The 18,178-nt window shown below is 40.0% G+C and overlaps 1 protein-coding gene across 1 annotated transcript in view; it reads left to right on the forward strand.

The window, feature by feature from the left end:
- Positions 1-18,178, forward strand: part of PIAS1 (protein inhibitor of activated STAT 1) — an 89,867-nt gene that overhangs the window by 24,038 nt on the left and 47,651 nt on the right. The window contains exon 2 of the mRNA XM_034783247.1: positions 16,481-16,925. Within this exon, the coding sequence (XP_034639138.1) occupies positions 16,481-16,925 (445 nt within the window). The remainder of the gene's footprint in view (positions 1-16,480; positions 16,926-18,178) is intronic.

The following is an 18,178-nucleotide window of genomic DNA, read 5'->3' on the forward strand; positions in this document are numbered from 1 at the left end:
TCCGCCCCCCCCCCCAAAAAAAAAAAAAGCTTAATTGACTCTAATACTGTGTGGCTACTGTAGTAATGGTACTTTCTAAGTTGGCTTTGTCAGTGCTGTGAGCACTGTGTCAGACAATCTCCTACATCTGGCAGGGTGGGTGAACGGTCTTGTAAGATCAATTGTGTATTTGTATCCCATAGTACTTGGTTCTGCCTTAACAAAGCACTTGGGTATGTCCATACTTGGTGCTATCCCAATTAATTCCATATGTGGGCACTCTTATTCTGGAATAGTTAATCAGAGAACTCCATGTGTAGACAAGCCTTTGACAAATTAGAAACACTCCCTTTTGTATCCCTATTGGTGAAATCACAGAGGGAGGGAATTCATATTTCAGAGGGAGGAGATCTTGTGAACAGGGATGCCACAATGCCAGAAAACAATTTTGTCACTTATTTTCTTCTTGGGCTGATAGCAGTGAAGGAAATGAACATCTGTTTGCTCGTGTCTGTCACCCACCAGGGTATAGGCATGGTTACATTGTGGGGGTGTGGCTTCAGAATGCAGTTCAGTATCTAGCATTGACATGAACTTTAGATACTGAGCTGGAAGCAGAAACTTGTATAGATATCTCAAGTAACGAATGATAGTGCAGTCTGCTGCTATCTCCTATGGCGTTGCCTGGGAATTTGTGACCATGGAGTGCAAAGTCTACTGTTGCAAACTTTAGGTGCCTTTTGGTGTGTCTTACCCTCTTTCTAGCTGTTTGCACAATTTACACTTTTATTAAAATTACTGTTTCATTCCATTTCTTGTTAAACAGTAAGCAGTAAAAAATTCAATATCCTGCTCTGATTTGTAAAGGATAGAAAGTGTATACTCTTCAGGGGATGAAGAACTGATCGCTTTGCAACTCTCTAAAGTAAAAGAAAATATTAAAAAAAGATGTTGAATTTTTCTTTAACACGAAGGGGCATAAACATCTGTGCTACGGAAACAAACTTCTTTACTCAAAACAAACACTTAATTTGGCCGACAAGGCTGAAGAGAGGGACATGTCTATTGGAGTTTGAAGAGGTTTAAATGACTGCTACCAAAATCAAGTAGCAACAAAACTGAGTGCAAAAATCGTCTTTACCTTGAATTGCTTTAATTCTTGCACTTAACATATTCCACAAACAACTTCCGGCGGTCCTCTCTTTCCTTCCCTCTCCACCCCCAACACAGTATGAGTACATTAATTAAATTCCACTTGCATTCTATTTCAGTATAAGAAATCTTAGTCCATCTTTTCTTTTAAAAATTGACTTCTAAAAGCTACTTGGGTATATATCTTCTGCACTAGATGATACTTACAAAATAAAAACACTGCTTCCATCTCTAGTCAATGCTGTAGTCAAGAGTTCTGGCTAAAGTGGCACCTCTTGTTTCATATATGGGATTTCTTGTTCTGCAAATCACAATTTAATACTTATAGCTGTGTATTTGGGTATTAATTTTTCAAGTGTGCAGAAGCTTAAATCTGGACATCAAAAGGTGGAAAAATGGATGCTTGTCTTTTTTGCTGCATTGTGATTTGTAAAAGATAACACTTTTTGATACTTTTTGCTGGTTATACTAGAAGGGAAAATGGGATAGACAAAATTTTGAATGCTCCATAGATAACCGGACTACTAGGCGGCTTGATTTCACAGGTACCATGGAATAGTTTCCCCATGTTATCCTTCGATATACAGTAATTCGGTCAAGGTCCAACCAGTTGTGTTTGTAGCCCTAGGTGGACTCTAGTGAGGCTTGTTACACATGAATTAAAACCATCCCATCAACCAGCTGGAGGACTTAGTCAAAAGTAAGAGCATTTTTAATAAAAAACAAATTTGTCTGACAATAACCCTATCCCAAATCCTTGAAAGCATGTCTTATTTATTACCTGCCTCATTTGTCTTTACCCGTAAAAGCTATTTTATTCTTGTCACAGACACACCATTGCATATAAAAAAACTGTTAAATTAGTTTTTTGTAATTACTTGTCTTTAACATTATATTAATGAATACCACTGTAAAACAAGTCCCATCTGCAAGACTAAATACACTGGGGAAAATTAAGCTCAAATGCCCTGGGAAGAAAATTTGAGTTTCCTACAAATAAAATAAAGGCTACCACCATATTGTACAACCTTTAATGCCAGGAGTAATAACTTAGTACACCTAGTGAATAAAACCTCTTGAAGATAAAGCTTCTGGAGTGGTTTAAAATCAAACGTGACTTGTATTAACTGAAGTGCAGCTTAAATATGACTAAGTGGCGATTTTGTGGTTGTATGGCATAGCAAATTCCACAGATATCTCTGAAAATCACGGAACACCTTTAAAGTTGTTGGGAGGGTGGCCTTCAGAGTCCTAAACTTTTGGTAGATAGCCATGGCAGATAGTCATTCACTGGAAAGAAAATGTATTTTATCACATCATCATATGTCTTCCCTGCTATCAAGTGAATGTTGATATTTGTTCTCAGAGTGGTCTTTTCTGGCCAGGGCTTTCCACTAGTTTTGTCTCCAGCAGGTGGTAGATGTCCCTAAAGATCTGCAAGTCAAGTTATTGATATAAGATTAGATATGGTCTCCTGGGCCCAGGAAAACAGCCCTGTGTGATCCTAAGTGCTGCTAGTCTCTTCAAAATTCTCCCTTCTGTGAACTTGGAAAAACTGGAATTGCTTTAGGCTGAGACTAATACTACTGCTACGTATGAGTACTGATTACTCTAAGCTTGATCTGAATTATTTTTCTCTGAATCCAATGCACTATATAGACTTTTGCCTGTTTCCAAGCACAGCATATTTATATCCTTGTATGTTGGCGCTAGTTGTTCCACAGATGTCAATTGAGAGCTGATGGAACTTGCTACTTCCTGGTTATGGTGTATTCTGTGAAGGCATCAAATGAATTAGATACAGAAGCATGATAGTATTAATGGCAAGTTTTAGGGCCTCCTGTGCGAACTCACTTTTGAAGTAAAATGCTGCTGCTTAGAAGTTCCCTTTCAGTGTCCAAGGCCGCCTGTTAAGTATGGTTAGAAACCAGTCATCAACTTATTTCCTCACTTTTGGGTAGGTTGATTCAAGGATCATAACATCTTAGAAATCGTTTTCTTCAATAAAGGAAGCTTTTAAAAATGTTCTGGCTTCAAACAACTGACCGCACAGAGATGATCTTTGAATAACATCGAGCATATCTATCAGTGAGAAGAGATTCCAGACAGAATGTCAGAGCACCTTTTACTTACAGCACAGTTCAGATGGAAATAGAAACAGTCATTCCCACATATATCCATCTAGGTGCCTATTTGCCCCTATACTGAAGATCATTTAGGTACAGGTGAGTGTGTCCTACCTTAGTCCAAACAGCGTTGAGGCCAAGATTTTCAAAAGTGACTAGTGATTTGTGTGTGACCTACTTGAGGCACTCTAAAGGGGCCTAGTATCAGAGGGGTAGCCGTGTTAGTCTGAATCTGTAAAAAGCAACAGAGGGTCCTGTGGCACCTTTGAGACTAACAGAAGTATTGGGAGCATAAGCTTTCGTGGGTAAGAACCTCACTTCTTCAGATGCAGGGGCCTGGTTTTCAAAATATAGATGCTTGGTGCTTTCTGGAAATCAAGCCCTTTTATGGTGGTGTGACGGGGTGTACCAGGCCTTTGTGGCCCCCTGCTGGAGGCCCTGTGGTGCTACTAAACCCTGCCCCAGAAAAGAGCAGTGGAGGAGAGAGGCCTCGAGGAAGCGGCTAACTAGAGCCCAGCAGGCTTAGATAAAAGGAACTGCAGGGCCATAGCAGGTTAGCTGGATGTTAAGGACCCAGCGGTGAGGCTAAAGACTCTGGTGAGGGTTGATACTGTGTTGAACTATTTGCTACGCCGGAAGTGGTCCATTGCTCACTGTGTGATTTTTAACTGGAGGGCTGAGCTACTGAAGACCCGCCTTGCAGAGGGTGCCAGGAGCAGGAAAACGATTGCAGTACCACACCCAGCCACTAGCAGGACTCTGGAGTGAGTGCCCCTGTCTCAGGTTTCTTAAGTTGGGCATTTGGATAACTAGAAATTGCTATCAAGTATCAGGGGGTAGCCGTGTTAGTCTGTATCCACAAAAACAACAAGGAGTCCGGTGGCACCTTAAAGACTAACATTTATTTGGGCATAAGCTTATGTCCAAATAAATCCCTTTGTCTTTAAGGTGCCACCGGACTCCTTGTTGTTTTTTGTCGAAATTGCTAGTGACACTTGAAAAATCTTGGCCTTAAACCACCACCTACACAATAAGTTGGGTACTTTCATTTGTTTATTTTGATTTATTTTGTTGTTGTTAAGTTTGTTGGCCAAACTGCGCAAAAAAAAAAAAAAAAGATTTAGAGACTATTCCGTTACTATCCACACTCCAGTAATATATTGACAATGATGTACTCCCATGACATCTTGGAATTTTCATTAGCTGCTGGGTCCTTTATAAACAAGACCACAGGTTCTAGACATCAAATACAGCTCATTTCTGAGACCTTGAAACAAAATGATGGGAGTTAATCTATAATAAATCAGTAAGCCACTGTGCAAGAAAGATGTTTTTTCTATTCTTAGATGTCCAAACAGAATTTTTAATAACGCTGAAGTGCTAAAACTGTTTTTTGAACTGATATATTAAAAGGTTTTCAGTGGTATTATTAGCAAGAAAACTGACAGGTGTGTGAGAACATTATACAGTAAATGGTATTGGACTTTTGAAGCTGTATGTCATACTTTTGCCACTGCAATGAGAAGCTTAGTACAGTATTAGCAAATCAGAACCATGAAGTAGGTGGTGGTACATGTGAGCTGCTTAAGGTGACTGATTTAGAAGAGAGGGAACTAGCACACTGAATCAATCCTAGTTTAATTTTTTCCTTACAGTTGCAGTATGTTGAAATCACTTAGATAGCAAATTATTTTTAACAATAAAATAAAGTTACTTGAAACTTTTTATTTGCAAATTGGACCAGTGAATGAATGGGTTTGTTCAAAACGAATGATTATGAACTGTTCTTCTCAGGGCATAAATACATAAAATAAGGTTTTCCTCAGATAAGGATGCTACATCATCACCTGTGTATTACAGGAACATTTAATTGGCACCTACTTATTAATTTTAGGGCTGTCAATCGATTAAAAAAATGTAATCACAATTAATCGTGCGATTAATCGTGCTGGTAAACAATAATAGAATATTTACGTGCCAGATGTGATAAAGATTCATATGTCCCATGATGCTTCAACCACCATTCCAGAGGACATGCATCCATGCTGGTGATGAGTTCTGCTCGATAACAATCCAAAGCAGTGCAGACTGATGCATGTTCATTTTCATCATGAGTCAGATGCCACCAGCAGAAGGTTGATTTTCTTTTTTGGTGGTTGGGGTTCTGTAGTTTCCACATCAGAGTGTTGCTCTTTTAAGACTTCTGAAAGCATGCTCCGCATCTCGTCCCTCTCAGATTTTGGAAGGCACTTTCAGATTCTTAAATCTTGGGTTGAGTGCTGTAGCTATCTTTAGAAATTTCACATTGGTATCTTCTTTGCATTTTGTCAAATTTGCAGTGACAGTGTTCTTAAAACGAACATGTGCTGGGTCATCATCCAAGATTGCTATAACATGAAATTATAGCAGAATGTGGGTAAAACAGAGCAGGAGACATATAATTCTCCACCAAGGAGTTCAGTCACAAATTTAATTAACACATTATTTTTTTAACAAGCGTCATCAGCATGGACATGCGTATGTCCTCTGGAACGATGGCCGACGCATGAAGAGGTGCATGAATCTTTAGCGCATCTGGCACGTAAATATCTTGTGACCCCAGTGCCATGTGAATGCCTGTTCTCAAGACGTGGGCAGCATTATCTCCTGTAAATGTAAACAAACTTGTTTTCTCTTGGCTGAACAAGAAGTGGGACTGAGTGGACTTGTAGGCTCTAAAGTTTTACATTGTTTTGTTTTTGAGTGCAGTTATGTAACAAATAAACGACATTTGTAAGTTGCACTTTGATAAAGAGATTGCATTACGGTACTTGTATGAGGGGGGGAGGGATAGCTCCGTGGTTTGAGCATTGGCCTGCTAAACCCAGGGTTGTGAGTTCAATCCTTGAGGGGGCCACTTGGGGGATCTGGGGCAAAATCAGTATTTGGTCCTGCTAGTGAAGGCAGGGGGCTGGACTCAATGACCTTTCAAGGTCCCTTCCAGTTCTAGGAGATGGGATATCTCCATTAATTAATTAATATGAGGTGAATTGAAAAATACAATTTCTTTTATAATTTTTACAGTGCATATATTTGTAATAAAAATAATAATATAAAGTGAGCACTGTATACTTTGTATTCTGTGTTGTAATTGAAATCGATATATTTGAAAATGTAGAAAAACATCCAAAAATATTTAATAAATTTCAATTGGTATTCTATTGTTTAACAGTGCGATTAATCGTGATTAATTTTTTTGAGTTAATCACCTGAGTTAACTGGGATTAATCAACAGCCCTAATTATTTTGTACATTTTTTTTACATCACTTTGGGAAAACATTGCTTGGGTAACACCAGAAAGGAGCTGAGTTTTTCATTATGAATAGCAATATCCTGCATAAAGTTATAGTGTGTTGTATATTTATTACTGTACTTTTCTGCTTTTGCCTCCCTTCCATATTGAATTACTGTAACTTCAGCCTTTTAGTGTTCTGTATGCATTAGACAGATGCAGGAAGTTACAACCTGTCATGGAGGGGCTTGAGGTTTCCATGAATTTTTTTGGTCTTACTCTCTCTTGCAATTTTTCAATTGGCTGATTACAATTTTTATAGTTCTATCTTAACAGCATGCTAGTCCTACAAATGGGATTTAAGATTAGGGAATGTGGCTTCATACAGAGAAGGAATATGTTGTTTTTCCTGACATCCTTGCTAATATTTTCATAAATCTTACTGTGATCCTGGAATTCCAGTTGTTTAGTTTGTAAAATCCCTGAAGGGATGAACAAATCTTAGCTATACGTGATGTAAAACCTCATCACCTGCAATCGTAAGATTTTTACCAGAACACCCAGAGAGACTCTTGTTCCTAGTGTCAAAGAGCTATCTGGCAGTGAAACAATGTGTTAATACTGCTGGATGCTGTAGGTATAGTGAGATTAATGGAGACCCTTTCTGTACTATGATTTAATCCTTTAGTGTGGTTTTCATTGTGAACAAGGATTAATTTTTGAGGACCTCAGTTAGTACCATATTTTAGAACCATGCTATAAACTTCTTAGAGTAGTTCTATACCTTGGGGGAGCATGCTGTAACCCTCATTTTCATATAATCTTGATCTTGCGTATAAAGCATGCCTTGTAAGGTATCGGGAAAGGTTGTGATCTGCTGAAAGTCATTTCTCTGTCCATACTGTATATCATTAATGCATATAAAGTTATGAGAATTATGTAGTATGGTTGTCACTAAAACATGCTGTAAGTTGGGGGAATCAGCCAGATATTAGCTCTCCAGAGGCAACAGCAAGGAAAGTAACCAACGCTTGGGCGGGGTGTCAAACAATCCATCAACAACCATTGTCCAGCAAGGGAGCTACAATGCAATGACTCACCTGCATGAGGCCACACCAGAGGAATTGCTCAACCTTGCTTGAAGAGACTCATTAATGCTCAACTTACTCTGAAGGGGTGGGGGCAAGGAAAGGCCATGATGAAAGGGAGAGACGTTTACCATGCTCTTCCTCTCTCTTCCACCTACATCTACAGACACCACACTAAGCGACTGAAGTGCTGATCAAAGGGGAGAGTCTGGCTGAAGGGCAACCAGCCAGCCTGTGGTGAGGAGCATCTAAGTTTGTAAGGGCATTGAAAGTGTTAAGATCAGTTTAGAATGCATTTTGCTTTTATTTCATTTGACCAAATCTGACTTGTGCTTTGACTTATAATCACTTAAAATCTATATTTATAGTTAATAAATTGGTTTGTTTATTCTACCTGAAGCAGTGTGTTTGGTTTGAAGTGTGTCAGAGGCTCCCCTTGGGATAAGTCATTTGGTTGCAAGTAGCTGGGAGCAGCTCACATGCCAGAGGCTGTGTGTGAACAGCCCAGGAGTGGGGGTTCTCACAGCAGAGCAGGGTAAAGCTGGCTCCCAGAGTCAAGGATTGGAGTGACCTAGCAGATCACCAGTCCAGATAACACCAGAGGGGAACTTCACAAACCCTCATCACCAGGAATTGTAGATTTTACCAGAACATCCAGAGAGAGAGACTTGTTTCTAGTGTCAAAGAGCTATCTGGCAGTGAAACAATGTGTTAATACTGCTGGATGCTGTAGGTATAGTGAGATTAATGGAGACCCTTTCTGTACTATGACTTAATCCTTTAATATGGTTTTCATTGTGAACAAGGATTAATTTTTGAGGACCTCAGTTAGAACCATATTTTAGAACCATGCTATAAACTTCTTAGAGTAGTAGTTTATAGCTTGAATCACAGAAGAAGAAAAAATGTCTGTCTGTATTTGTCTGGGAAACAGTTGTAGAACTCTGCTAACACTAAATGTGTCTGAATTCTTAAGGCTAATCTAAACTACAACTGCTGCCAGTTCTCCTTATCTATTCAGGTCTAGTCTACATCTAAAACTTAGATCGATTTAGCTACTCGAGTGTGAAAAATGTACACTGCTGTGAGACATAGTTAAGCCGATCTGAGCTCCGGTGTTGGTATCGGTAGGGCGATGGAAGAATTCTTCCTATAATCTGTCTATTGCCTCTCAAGGAGGTCGATTTACTCTAGACAGAAAAGCCCCTTCCATTGCTGAAGCAAGTGCTTATTCTATAGCAACAGTAGTTGCATGCAGCACTGCGGCTGTAAGGATTGTAGTGTAGACTTACCCTCAGTACCTCTGTGATGGAAGCCCTTACAAAATCTTAGTGTAGACTGGCCCTTGCCTTCCACTCTGCACAGAGTAGAGCAAAGACAGCTTTCCTTTTTAATTTTTGTTTTTGTAAATCATTATTTAAATGAATATACAGATAATGTCAGAGGTTCCTGCTTACAGCTAGCATAACTTGGACTTTTATAAATCAGGCTCAGGTCCTCCAACATTTAAACATATAAGTAGTTCCTGGTAAGTCAGTGGAGCTACCCAAGTGAGTAAAATTATATATGTGCATAAGTGTTTGCAGGATCAGGTAATGAAGACTTTTATTGTATTAACTTTGTATCTATACAGATACCCCACATTTTTGATGTCTTGTTTCTCATGCCACTAATAAGAACTAAAAGCTATTCTGAGCCTTCTAAAATCCATTTATATGCCATTGGGACTTTGTTTGACTTCCATCAGTTATATATCTAAAAGAAAACTTTGCATTTCCTTGGAATCAGCACCAGGGCTGTTAGCTCTGATAATTAACTGTGTATTTCCTGTTGGAAACTCAATAGAAATTCTGCAGCGACTATGGTTTTGGAGAGGCTTTTGTTGGGGGTGTGTGTGTGTGTGTGTGTGTGAGTGTGTGTGTGTGAGAGAGAGAGAGAATAAGTTAACATTTAAAAAAAATTAACTCTGAACGGGAAGGAAGAACCACCTCAGGAAACAAACTTGTGTTCTCTTTCTCCCCCTCCCCACCTGTCCTTGTTTTGGTGACATTTTATAACTATTGCCACTTGTTACATTCCTGGCAACTTAAAACAAATTCTTTGGGATTTTAATCTTTGATTTTAGGTGGGCAAGTTCTCCTAGTGGTGGTACCTTTTCCCTCTTCCATTTTTTTCCATTCTATTGTTTTTTCTGCTACTTCCCTGTCACTTCTAGCTAATCTTTAAGGTTATAGTTTTCCCCCACTTCCACTCTACCCTTTGTCTTTATCTACCTTCCCCCTCCTTTCTGTTTTATTTAAAAATATATATTTACTGTCTTTAAAAGATGAATAAGGTATTCAGCTTCCTTGGTACTGAGTAAGACCTTTTAGAATAATGGGTGGAGCGTCATAAAGGTCTTTGTGTGGCTTTAGGCAAAAAGTGTGGTTTGGTGCCCATCCAAATACATATTTAAAAGTGCCTGCCAATGCAGTAACATTCCAGAGAAGGGTCACAACTTTTTAGTCAGCATCCTGGACTAATTTGTCCTTCCTGACTTCTCTAAGTATGCCACTTGACCAACTACTGTGATGTAGAAATACTCATTTGCCGGGTTGTGTCTTTCACATACTGACATGAGAGAGTGTTGGCCAACGTGGGAGCTTTAGGCAAAAATCTCCTTCCTTGTTTCTGCCCTTAAATGCACCTAGATGTTATCTTTTTGCCTTTGGTGCTTGTACAATCTTTACTTCCAGTGTTTGCTAAAACTTTGGCTTAATTTAAAAGTAGTTATTTGTTTGGAAAGGATTGGGGAAGACAGAGACCTGGAGGCAGCACAAATTGAAGAACATCCTTTCCTGTTAGGAGGGAAATAGATATGTGCAACCATGTCGGAGTTGGGGTGGAACAAGTCCATGAGAGTCATAAAGCCAAGAGGGCAAATTTTGAATAATACTTAGAGTGCTCTTTTCGAAGTGTTTTAGTCTGCACATCACTCACACTGAGATACAGAAATTAAATGACTCTCTCAAGGCCATCAGTGCATCTGTGTCTTAAAGTGAAAAATGAACCATGAGATACAGCACCGGAAGATCAGGGTGAGATTTTTACACGTAAGATAATTCTCCTTCATGACTAATGCTCCACACTATTACACAGGAGCATATATTTGTGTGTTATGTAGCCAAACAAGAAATATCAGATTTATATTTTCAGGTTAGATCTAGCCTCTAGTGTTACAAGGTCATGACTAATGAGTCAAAATACAGATACTTTCCTTACAATGCTTGTTTATCATCTTACCCTGATATTCACTTTGAACGGCCCTTAAGCTGTCCTAGGCCCTTTGTGGTTTTTGACTTCGCTGCTTTATGACATGTACTATATTAAAATGTGTTTGTGCTAAAGGAGTTTTGCCTGTATAGCCATATCAGCAAAACATTGAAGTGTAGATGAGGCTGGAAAAATCAGAGAATTATTTTTTCTGATTGTTTACTTTGCTTGACAGCACTTGGTGTATAGTCAGTGTTTCCTCACTATAGTTTGACTAGATCTACACTAGTTGCTTTTCTGGCAAAGGGCTCCTAGTGTGGATGCAGCTTATACTGGCAAAGCTGGGGTTTTCTTGCATAGCTTATTCCACCCCCTCACCTCCCAAGCAAAACAACCTGTTCTAGTAAAAGCACAGTTTTGGAGGTGTAACTCCATCTATACTAGGAGATTCTGCCAGCACAGTTGTGTCAGTCAGGGCTCAAACCTCTTCAGACCCCTAACTGACAGCTAGCTTGGCGGAATGCTAGTGTAGATGTGGCCTTAGTGAGTTCCCATATTTTTCCTGTAGCTCTTATGCTACAACAGGGAAGGAGGGATAAAATCAATAAAATGGGAAAACATCATAAAACTACAAAAATCAATAAGAAAATACCTGAAATCTAGTTTGTTTCAAAAATCAACTTTAAAATAGTTTCAAGTTGATTGAGTACACCTGTTTAAGGGAACACCATGGCACTGTTAGCTTCTTAATGTTGCAAGTATAATCCAGTGAAGAATGTTGTTTATTTTGGTTAATGAAGTTTGTTTATGCTATGGATCATGCTTTCATCATATCAGTACTTACTACAGATTTTGGGTGCTTAACCTTTAAGGGGAAAATGCCTATTCATGGAGTGTGTCTGTAGTTGGAAAACTTCCTTATCCAGTCTGGGTTTCCCCAATGTTTCCAAGAACTGAATCTGTATGTTCTTACCAAAGCAAGAAAACTGCAGAACTATGAGGGATTCTAGCCACTGAGGAAATGGTTATAGTAGTTGTTTAAACCCTTCAGCTTAACAAATGGATCTCTTTAAACACAAGGAAGATTTACATGTTGTATTTCAGTGTCTCAGATGTATTTAAATGTCACTTTCTCTCTCACTTGTCAACACTATATTGTGAGTGACTGAAATGTTCTAAGACACCCTCTCTTTTTATGAACTAGCTCATCTGCTCTACTTAAGTAAATCCATATAAAGAAATACCCTGTAGCTAGAAGAGGAGTATAGAGTAGCTGCACGTGTAAAAGATGCTAATAGATCTCTCAGCTGAGCCTAAACCATGTGTACTCTGCACCGAGCTGGCCCTAATTTCTGCAGCACGGTCCTTGGTTCGTATTTGTCTGTTGCAACCCCATGGTCTGGGCGTCCCTAAACCTCTGACTGCCAGAAGCTGAGACTGGACGACAGGGGATGGATCACTGGATAATTGCCGGGTTCTGTTCATTCCGTCTGAAGCATTTGGCTCCGGCCACTGTCGGACGGGATACTGGGCTAGATAGATGTTTAGTCTGACCCAGTCTGACCATTCTTATGTCACAGAATTTCTGTATTTCTGTTAACAACTTTATTTAAATTAAAATGAAGGTATTTAAATATTAAAATGAATTATATAATCAGTACAGTAGCTAATTTTTTTTATATTGTGTTCCTTCGGTTTTTAGTCCACCACAGACTCTTCTATTGACAATACCTACCCACACTGTAGAAGATTTCATGCAGAAAGCTGGAGGTTTTAGGAGCTGGGTAGAGAACATTTCAGACTTTTGACATCTAGGGAGTTGGGGAAGATTGGTTGGGTTTGTGGGATAAGCAGGTTTATGCTAAAACAACAACTAGTGAGCGCTCTCTATAATATGGTCATATTTTAGGTTTCAAAGTTAATTCATTAAGTGAGTGAGGCAGTATACATATCAGAACTATTGTTTTGGTGGTTTGAAGAGTTTGGGAATACAGCAAAGCATCATTTTATACTCATTTTGCATCTCAAGTTATCTTCATAGCCACAGGTGGCAACATCTCTTTTTTTTTAATGGAACCTTAGATTTTTCACTATACTAAGGCAGCAAACGGTGGTAAGGAGTGGACTCCACAGCACTTTCCATGTTTGTGGAAACTCAGAAGCCTGATGCTACCTGCCTACAAAATATAGCAGTTATTTTAGGCCTCAACTTATACTAATTACTTCTCAAACACAATGAATATTATCTTGAAATTTATCATTGTAAATTGACATCAGAAATACTGAATAATAAAGGTAGGGTTTTAGAAAATTCCATACAAGAAAAAAACAGGTGGTCATTTTGGGACTATGGGCTTTTAATTTCCCGTGACCCCTTGCATTTCCAAAATTCCCCTGCAGGAAAATCCTTCAGGGTGGGGTCACATTGGTCTGTTGCTATTCTGAATAGAACTCTTCCCCATTGGCATCCGAAGAAGTGAGGTTTTTACTCACGAAAGCTCATGCCCAAATAAATCTGTTAGCCTTTAAGGTGCCACCAGACTCCTTGTTTCCCCATTGGCAGTGATTCCAAAGAGAAACTGACCAGAGCCTTGTTTAGGACTTTGTTTCTATTGGGGTTGTAGGGAAGTACTGTATGCACAGAGGATTCTCAGTTTCATTTAGTACACACAAGTCCTCTCGGTTCCCTAAGAGAAATGAAGCAATCTAGACTTGTCATTGGTTTCGTTCAGCAGGCCATCTTGGGAAATAGAAGGAGAGACTATGCAAGAGTAAAGAGACCAGAGGATACAATCATAAATGGAAAGGAGAAGCCTATATATAATGTTTTGAGTGTTTGAAAAGGAAAATAGACGTGAATTGCTAGTTTTAGATTGGAAATGGCATCTGAAAAATTCATAGTAATTCAGCTAACAGTGATGGTCAATGCCTATGGCCCTACCAAATTCATGGTTCATTTTGGTCAATTTCATGGTCATAGGATTTTAAAAATAGTCAATTTCACAGTTTCAAATGTTTTACATATGAAATTTCATGGTGTTGTAACTAGTGTTCCCTCTAATTTTTTACGCCCATGTACTGAATGTATTTTGTTATGTGCACCAATATGGGGGTGACGTGACACACATCACCTTCATATTGGTGCACATAACAAAATTCATATAGTGGGGGTGGGGCCGAGGGGTTCGGAGTGTGGGAGGGGGTTCAGGGCTGGGGCAGAGGGGTGGGGTGCGGGGCGGGTGGGCTCTGGGGTGTGGGTGGGGGTTTGGGGTGCAGGCTGCCCCGGTGTTGTGGTCAGGAGAGAGGACTCTCCCCAGCCCTCTTGCTGCAGCAGCTCGGGGCTGGGGAGAGACACCTCTTCCCGGTCGCGGCAGCTCCGGTGGGGCTGGGCTGGGCTGGGCCAAGGGAGGGGCTCCTTTGCCTGGCAGCTCCACACTGCGGCCGCCGGGGAGGGGCGCCTCTCCCCCGGCTGTAGTCCTGGGCCCGTGCCTGGGGTTTAATAGGCAGCTGTGCAGCTTAGAGGGAACTTGGGTTGTAACCTCACCCAAAAGGGAGTTGTGGGGGTGGGAGGTTGTAAGGCTATTGTAGAGGGGTTGTGGGATTGCCATACTTCTGCACTGCTGCTGGCAAGGGTGCTGCCTTCAGAGCAGTGTCTGCTGGCCAGGTGCCAAGCTCTAAAGTCAATGCCTGTGCCAGCAACAGAGCAGAAGTGCGGGTATGGGGGGATGGGGGTTTTCCCTGCAGCCTCTCTGCCCAGGTCGGGGGCTGACAGTTGAGGCCTTGGAGTTTCCTGTAGATTGGGGAGGTTTCTGGAGGTGAGTCTGACCCAGGATTGAGAGCGGCCCCTGCAGGGGAAAAGGAGGTCCTGTCCCTCCTCACCCTGGGCTGGGACTAGCAGCTGGAGCCTGGCCCATGGAGCTCCCGGCTGGGGCCCCTTGAGCCCCACCCCTCCCCTACAATAGCCAGATTTCACAGGGGAGATCAGATTTCATGGTCCATGACTTGTTTTTCACAGCGGTGAATTTGGTAGGATCCTATCGATGCCAAATAAAATAAAACCTCCTCTAAGTATTTTTGAAATCTGCAGCTTTCCCCCCCCCCCCTTTGTCCCAAATTCACACTCTAGTTCCTCTTTGCCATTTGATGTAAGTTCTGTCACGCCTTTTTAAAATGACAGTATCACCAAACTTAAACACGGTCAAATGATTTGGCTCTCAGGGCTCTCTCTTTATCCACCTTGCGGGAGGTTTTCTTTACATGTAAAAACTCCCACCAAAAAACAAAGTCCAGCACCAGGTAATGCTTTTGATGTAAGTGGCTAAGAGAAAATGGATCTTGAGGCAAACCAAGGTGATATGTCCTTAAAACACCTAAATGGCCTAGACCATAAACACATGTTCTTGTTAACTTTAAAAAATAATATACATTTTATTATTCATTCCTGTTTAGAGGAGCCACTTAAGGTAAACAGCGTAAACAGAATGCATTTTAAAAAACATAGTATTTGAAGTTACCTCGATGAAATGTAAGAATTTTTTCAAGTTTGGAGTATACTAGTCCTTGATAGCTGCTAGCTATGGTGGCTAAGATAGCTGCATCTTATTTTGCCTTCACTTAAGTTTTCTGTCTTTTTAGTAGGGATGTGGGGGAGAGGTATGACTGACATGGCGGTTGAAAATTGACTAGCAGAAGTGGAGAAAGAGGGGTGAAAAACAGTGACGACAAAAGAAACTCATGGTTAAAAGCAATACACTGACTACTTTAGTAATTTCTTCTTCTAACTTTAACATATTTTGACTATGCTCAAGTATTCTGGTGATAGGCAGCAGTGTACAGCCCTAAGACTGGGAATCAAGTAAGATTGTGGGTAACAAAAATATCCTTCCAAATACCTGTCTTGAATACAATGCAAGCTTTATGCTGAAGTTCTTTTATTAGTATAGTCCATTGTGATCGTTGGTACTTGTCAGTTAACGGGCTCTGAATTTTAGAGATGGTTTCTTTCTCTCTCTCTCTCTCTTTTTTTAATTAATGGATTTATGCTCTGCTGTTTCTTTTTGTTGTAAACACTGCTCTAAATTTCCATGTAGCACAAGCTAATTCAAAATGGTGTTTTAAAACTTGTGTCCTGCACTCCAAGCGCTCCCTAACATTTTTTGGTCACATTAGTGGAACCAAAATTATTAGACCGTAACTGCATTTACTGAAATGTACAATTGAAAGAAAAATATTAAACTTCTGAATAATATACCGGTATCTCACATTACAAATCTTCCCCCTTCTCTCCTTCGCACCCCCTAGGTCTTTTTCTGAAGCTGGTCTGCTTTTTCCTAAAATTTTCACTCCTGCCAGGATGGTCTTGGATCATACTTAGCAAATGAAAGTTCAGTACCTTTAAAGTAAAAAGGCTGTTGCAGACTTTCTAGATCTAGATTGCTGCTAGTACTCAATGAACACGAGCACATTTGAAGTTGTGTTTTAGATAGTCAAGGATGGGATAGAAATGTCAGCTTCTAAATAAGCTATGATGAAAAAGATTAACAGAAAAGTATTAACGCTGCTGAGCTGGTAACTGTAATACTAATATTTATGAATTTTGTTTGTCTTCAAGCAAATGGTTATGAGCCTTAGAGTTTCTGAGCTGCAAGTACTTCTGGGATACGCGGGGAGGAACAAGCACGGACGCAAACACGAACTTCTCACAAAAGCACTGCATTTGTTAAAAGCCGGCTGCAGCCCTGCTGTCCAAATGAAAATTAAAGAACTCTATAGGCGGAGGTTCCCTCAGAAAATCATGACACCTGCAGACTTGTCTCTCCCCAGCGTACACTCAACTTCCATGCCAGCAACTTTGTCTCCATCTACCATTCCACAGCTCACTTACGATGGCCACCCTGCAACGTCACCATTGCTTCCTGTTTCTCTTCTGGGACCTAAACATGAACTGGAACTTCCCCACCTAACATCCGCGCTCCACCCTGTCCATCCAGACATAAAGCTTCAGAAATTACCTTTTTACGACTTACTGGATGAACTGATAAAACCAACTAGTCTAGGTAAGGCTATAATGTTAATTCTATATTTAGCATATCTCTTCAATAATAATATGGGGGTGGGGGGAGGCTTCAGCTTCTAGCATATAAACTGGCTTAATTGTTAAATCAAGGCAGGATTTAGAGAACCAATATTTCTAGATACAAGAAATGATTGCCTCTTGGGACAGCTTGTTCTGTAGTTCACAAGAACAGACACATCATCTTAAGTAACACCCATAAGTTGGTTCAAATAGTAACTATAGTTAAGACACTAAGTACTGCTGCCTCCAGTATAAATAAATTCAACGTCCTCATTGGAAGGAATGGGCAAAAAAACAAGCACTGTGGCTCTAAGCTTTAGAAAATGGAACTTAAAAATAAGGAAGTCTGAACAAGTAAGAGCAGGTGGTTAAACCAGAAAGTTGCACAAAAACTTGGGCCCAGCAAAAACAAAAAAAATTCTATGGTCTGTGTTATGGAGGAAATCAGATTAAATAATCATAATGGTCCCTTCTGGACTTAAATTTACTAACCTATGAAAGATCTGCAAACTTTTGTATTTAAACTGTCTTGTGGTTATAATCTATAACGTTTGTGTAGCTGACTAGGATAATTTGGAGTCTTACAGAGCAGCACATAGCAATTTGTGTTCCTGTTCTGGTCCCTGGTTCAACAAAGCACTTTCTTAACTTTATGTGCTTACGTGGTCCCATTAATTTCAGTAGGACTCCTGGCATGCATGTGAGAACCAGTCCTTTTGGTTTCTTCTTATAGTGCAGGGTAAATAGTAATTGTCTAGTCTTTAGCAGAACTGACTACAGGCGGTATGGGGGCATTTTGAAAAAAAGCCACAAATACAAGAGGAATGCATACTAATGCTTTTTTATGTCAGTGAGGAAAAACCCACTGGTTTAGCAATTGGTAGATGTAAACACTTGATTGAGCTTAAAAAAAAACATGTTAAAAATTTGAAAAGACTTTAAGTAACTGGGTTACAAATAGGTAGTTCTAAATCAGGGGTAGGCAACCTATGGCACGCGTGCTGAAGGCGGCACGCAAGCTGATTTTCAGTGGCAATCACACTGCCTGGGTCCTGGGCACCGGTCCGGGGGGCTCTGCATTTTAATTTAATTTTAAATGAAGCTTCTTAAACATTTTAAAAACCTTATTTACCTTACATACAACAATAGTTTAGTTATGTACTGTAAACTTACAGAAAGAGACCTTCTAAAAATGTTAAAATGTATGACTGGCACACGAAACCTTAAATTAGA

This window comes from Trachemys scripta, chromosome 10 (assembly GCF_013100865.1).
Source record: "Trachemys scripta elegans isolate TJP31775 chromosome 10, CAS_Tse_1.0, whole genome shotgun sequence".
Lineage (NCBI taxonomy): Eukaryota > Metazoa > Chordata > Testudines > Emydidae > Trachemys > Trachemys scripta.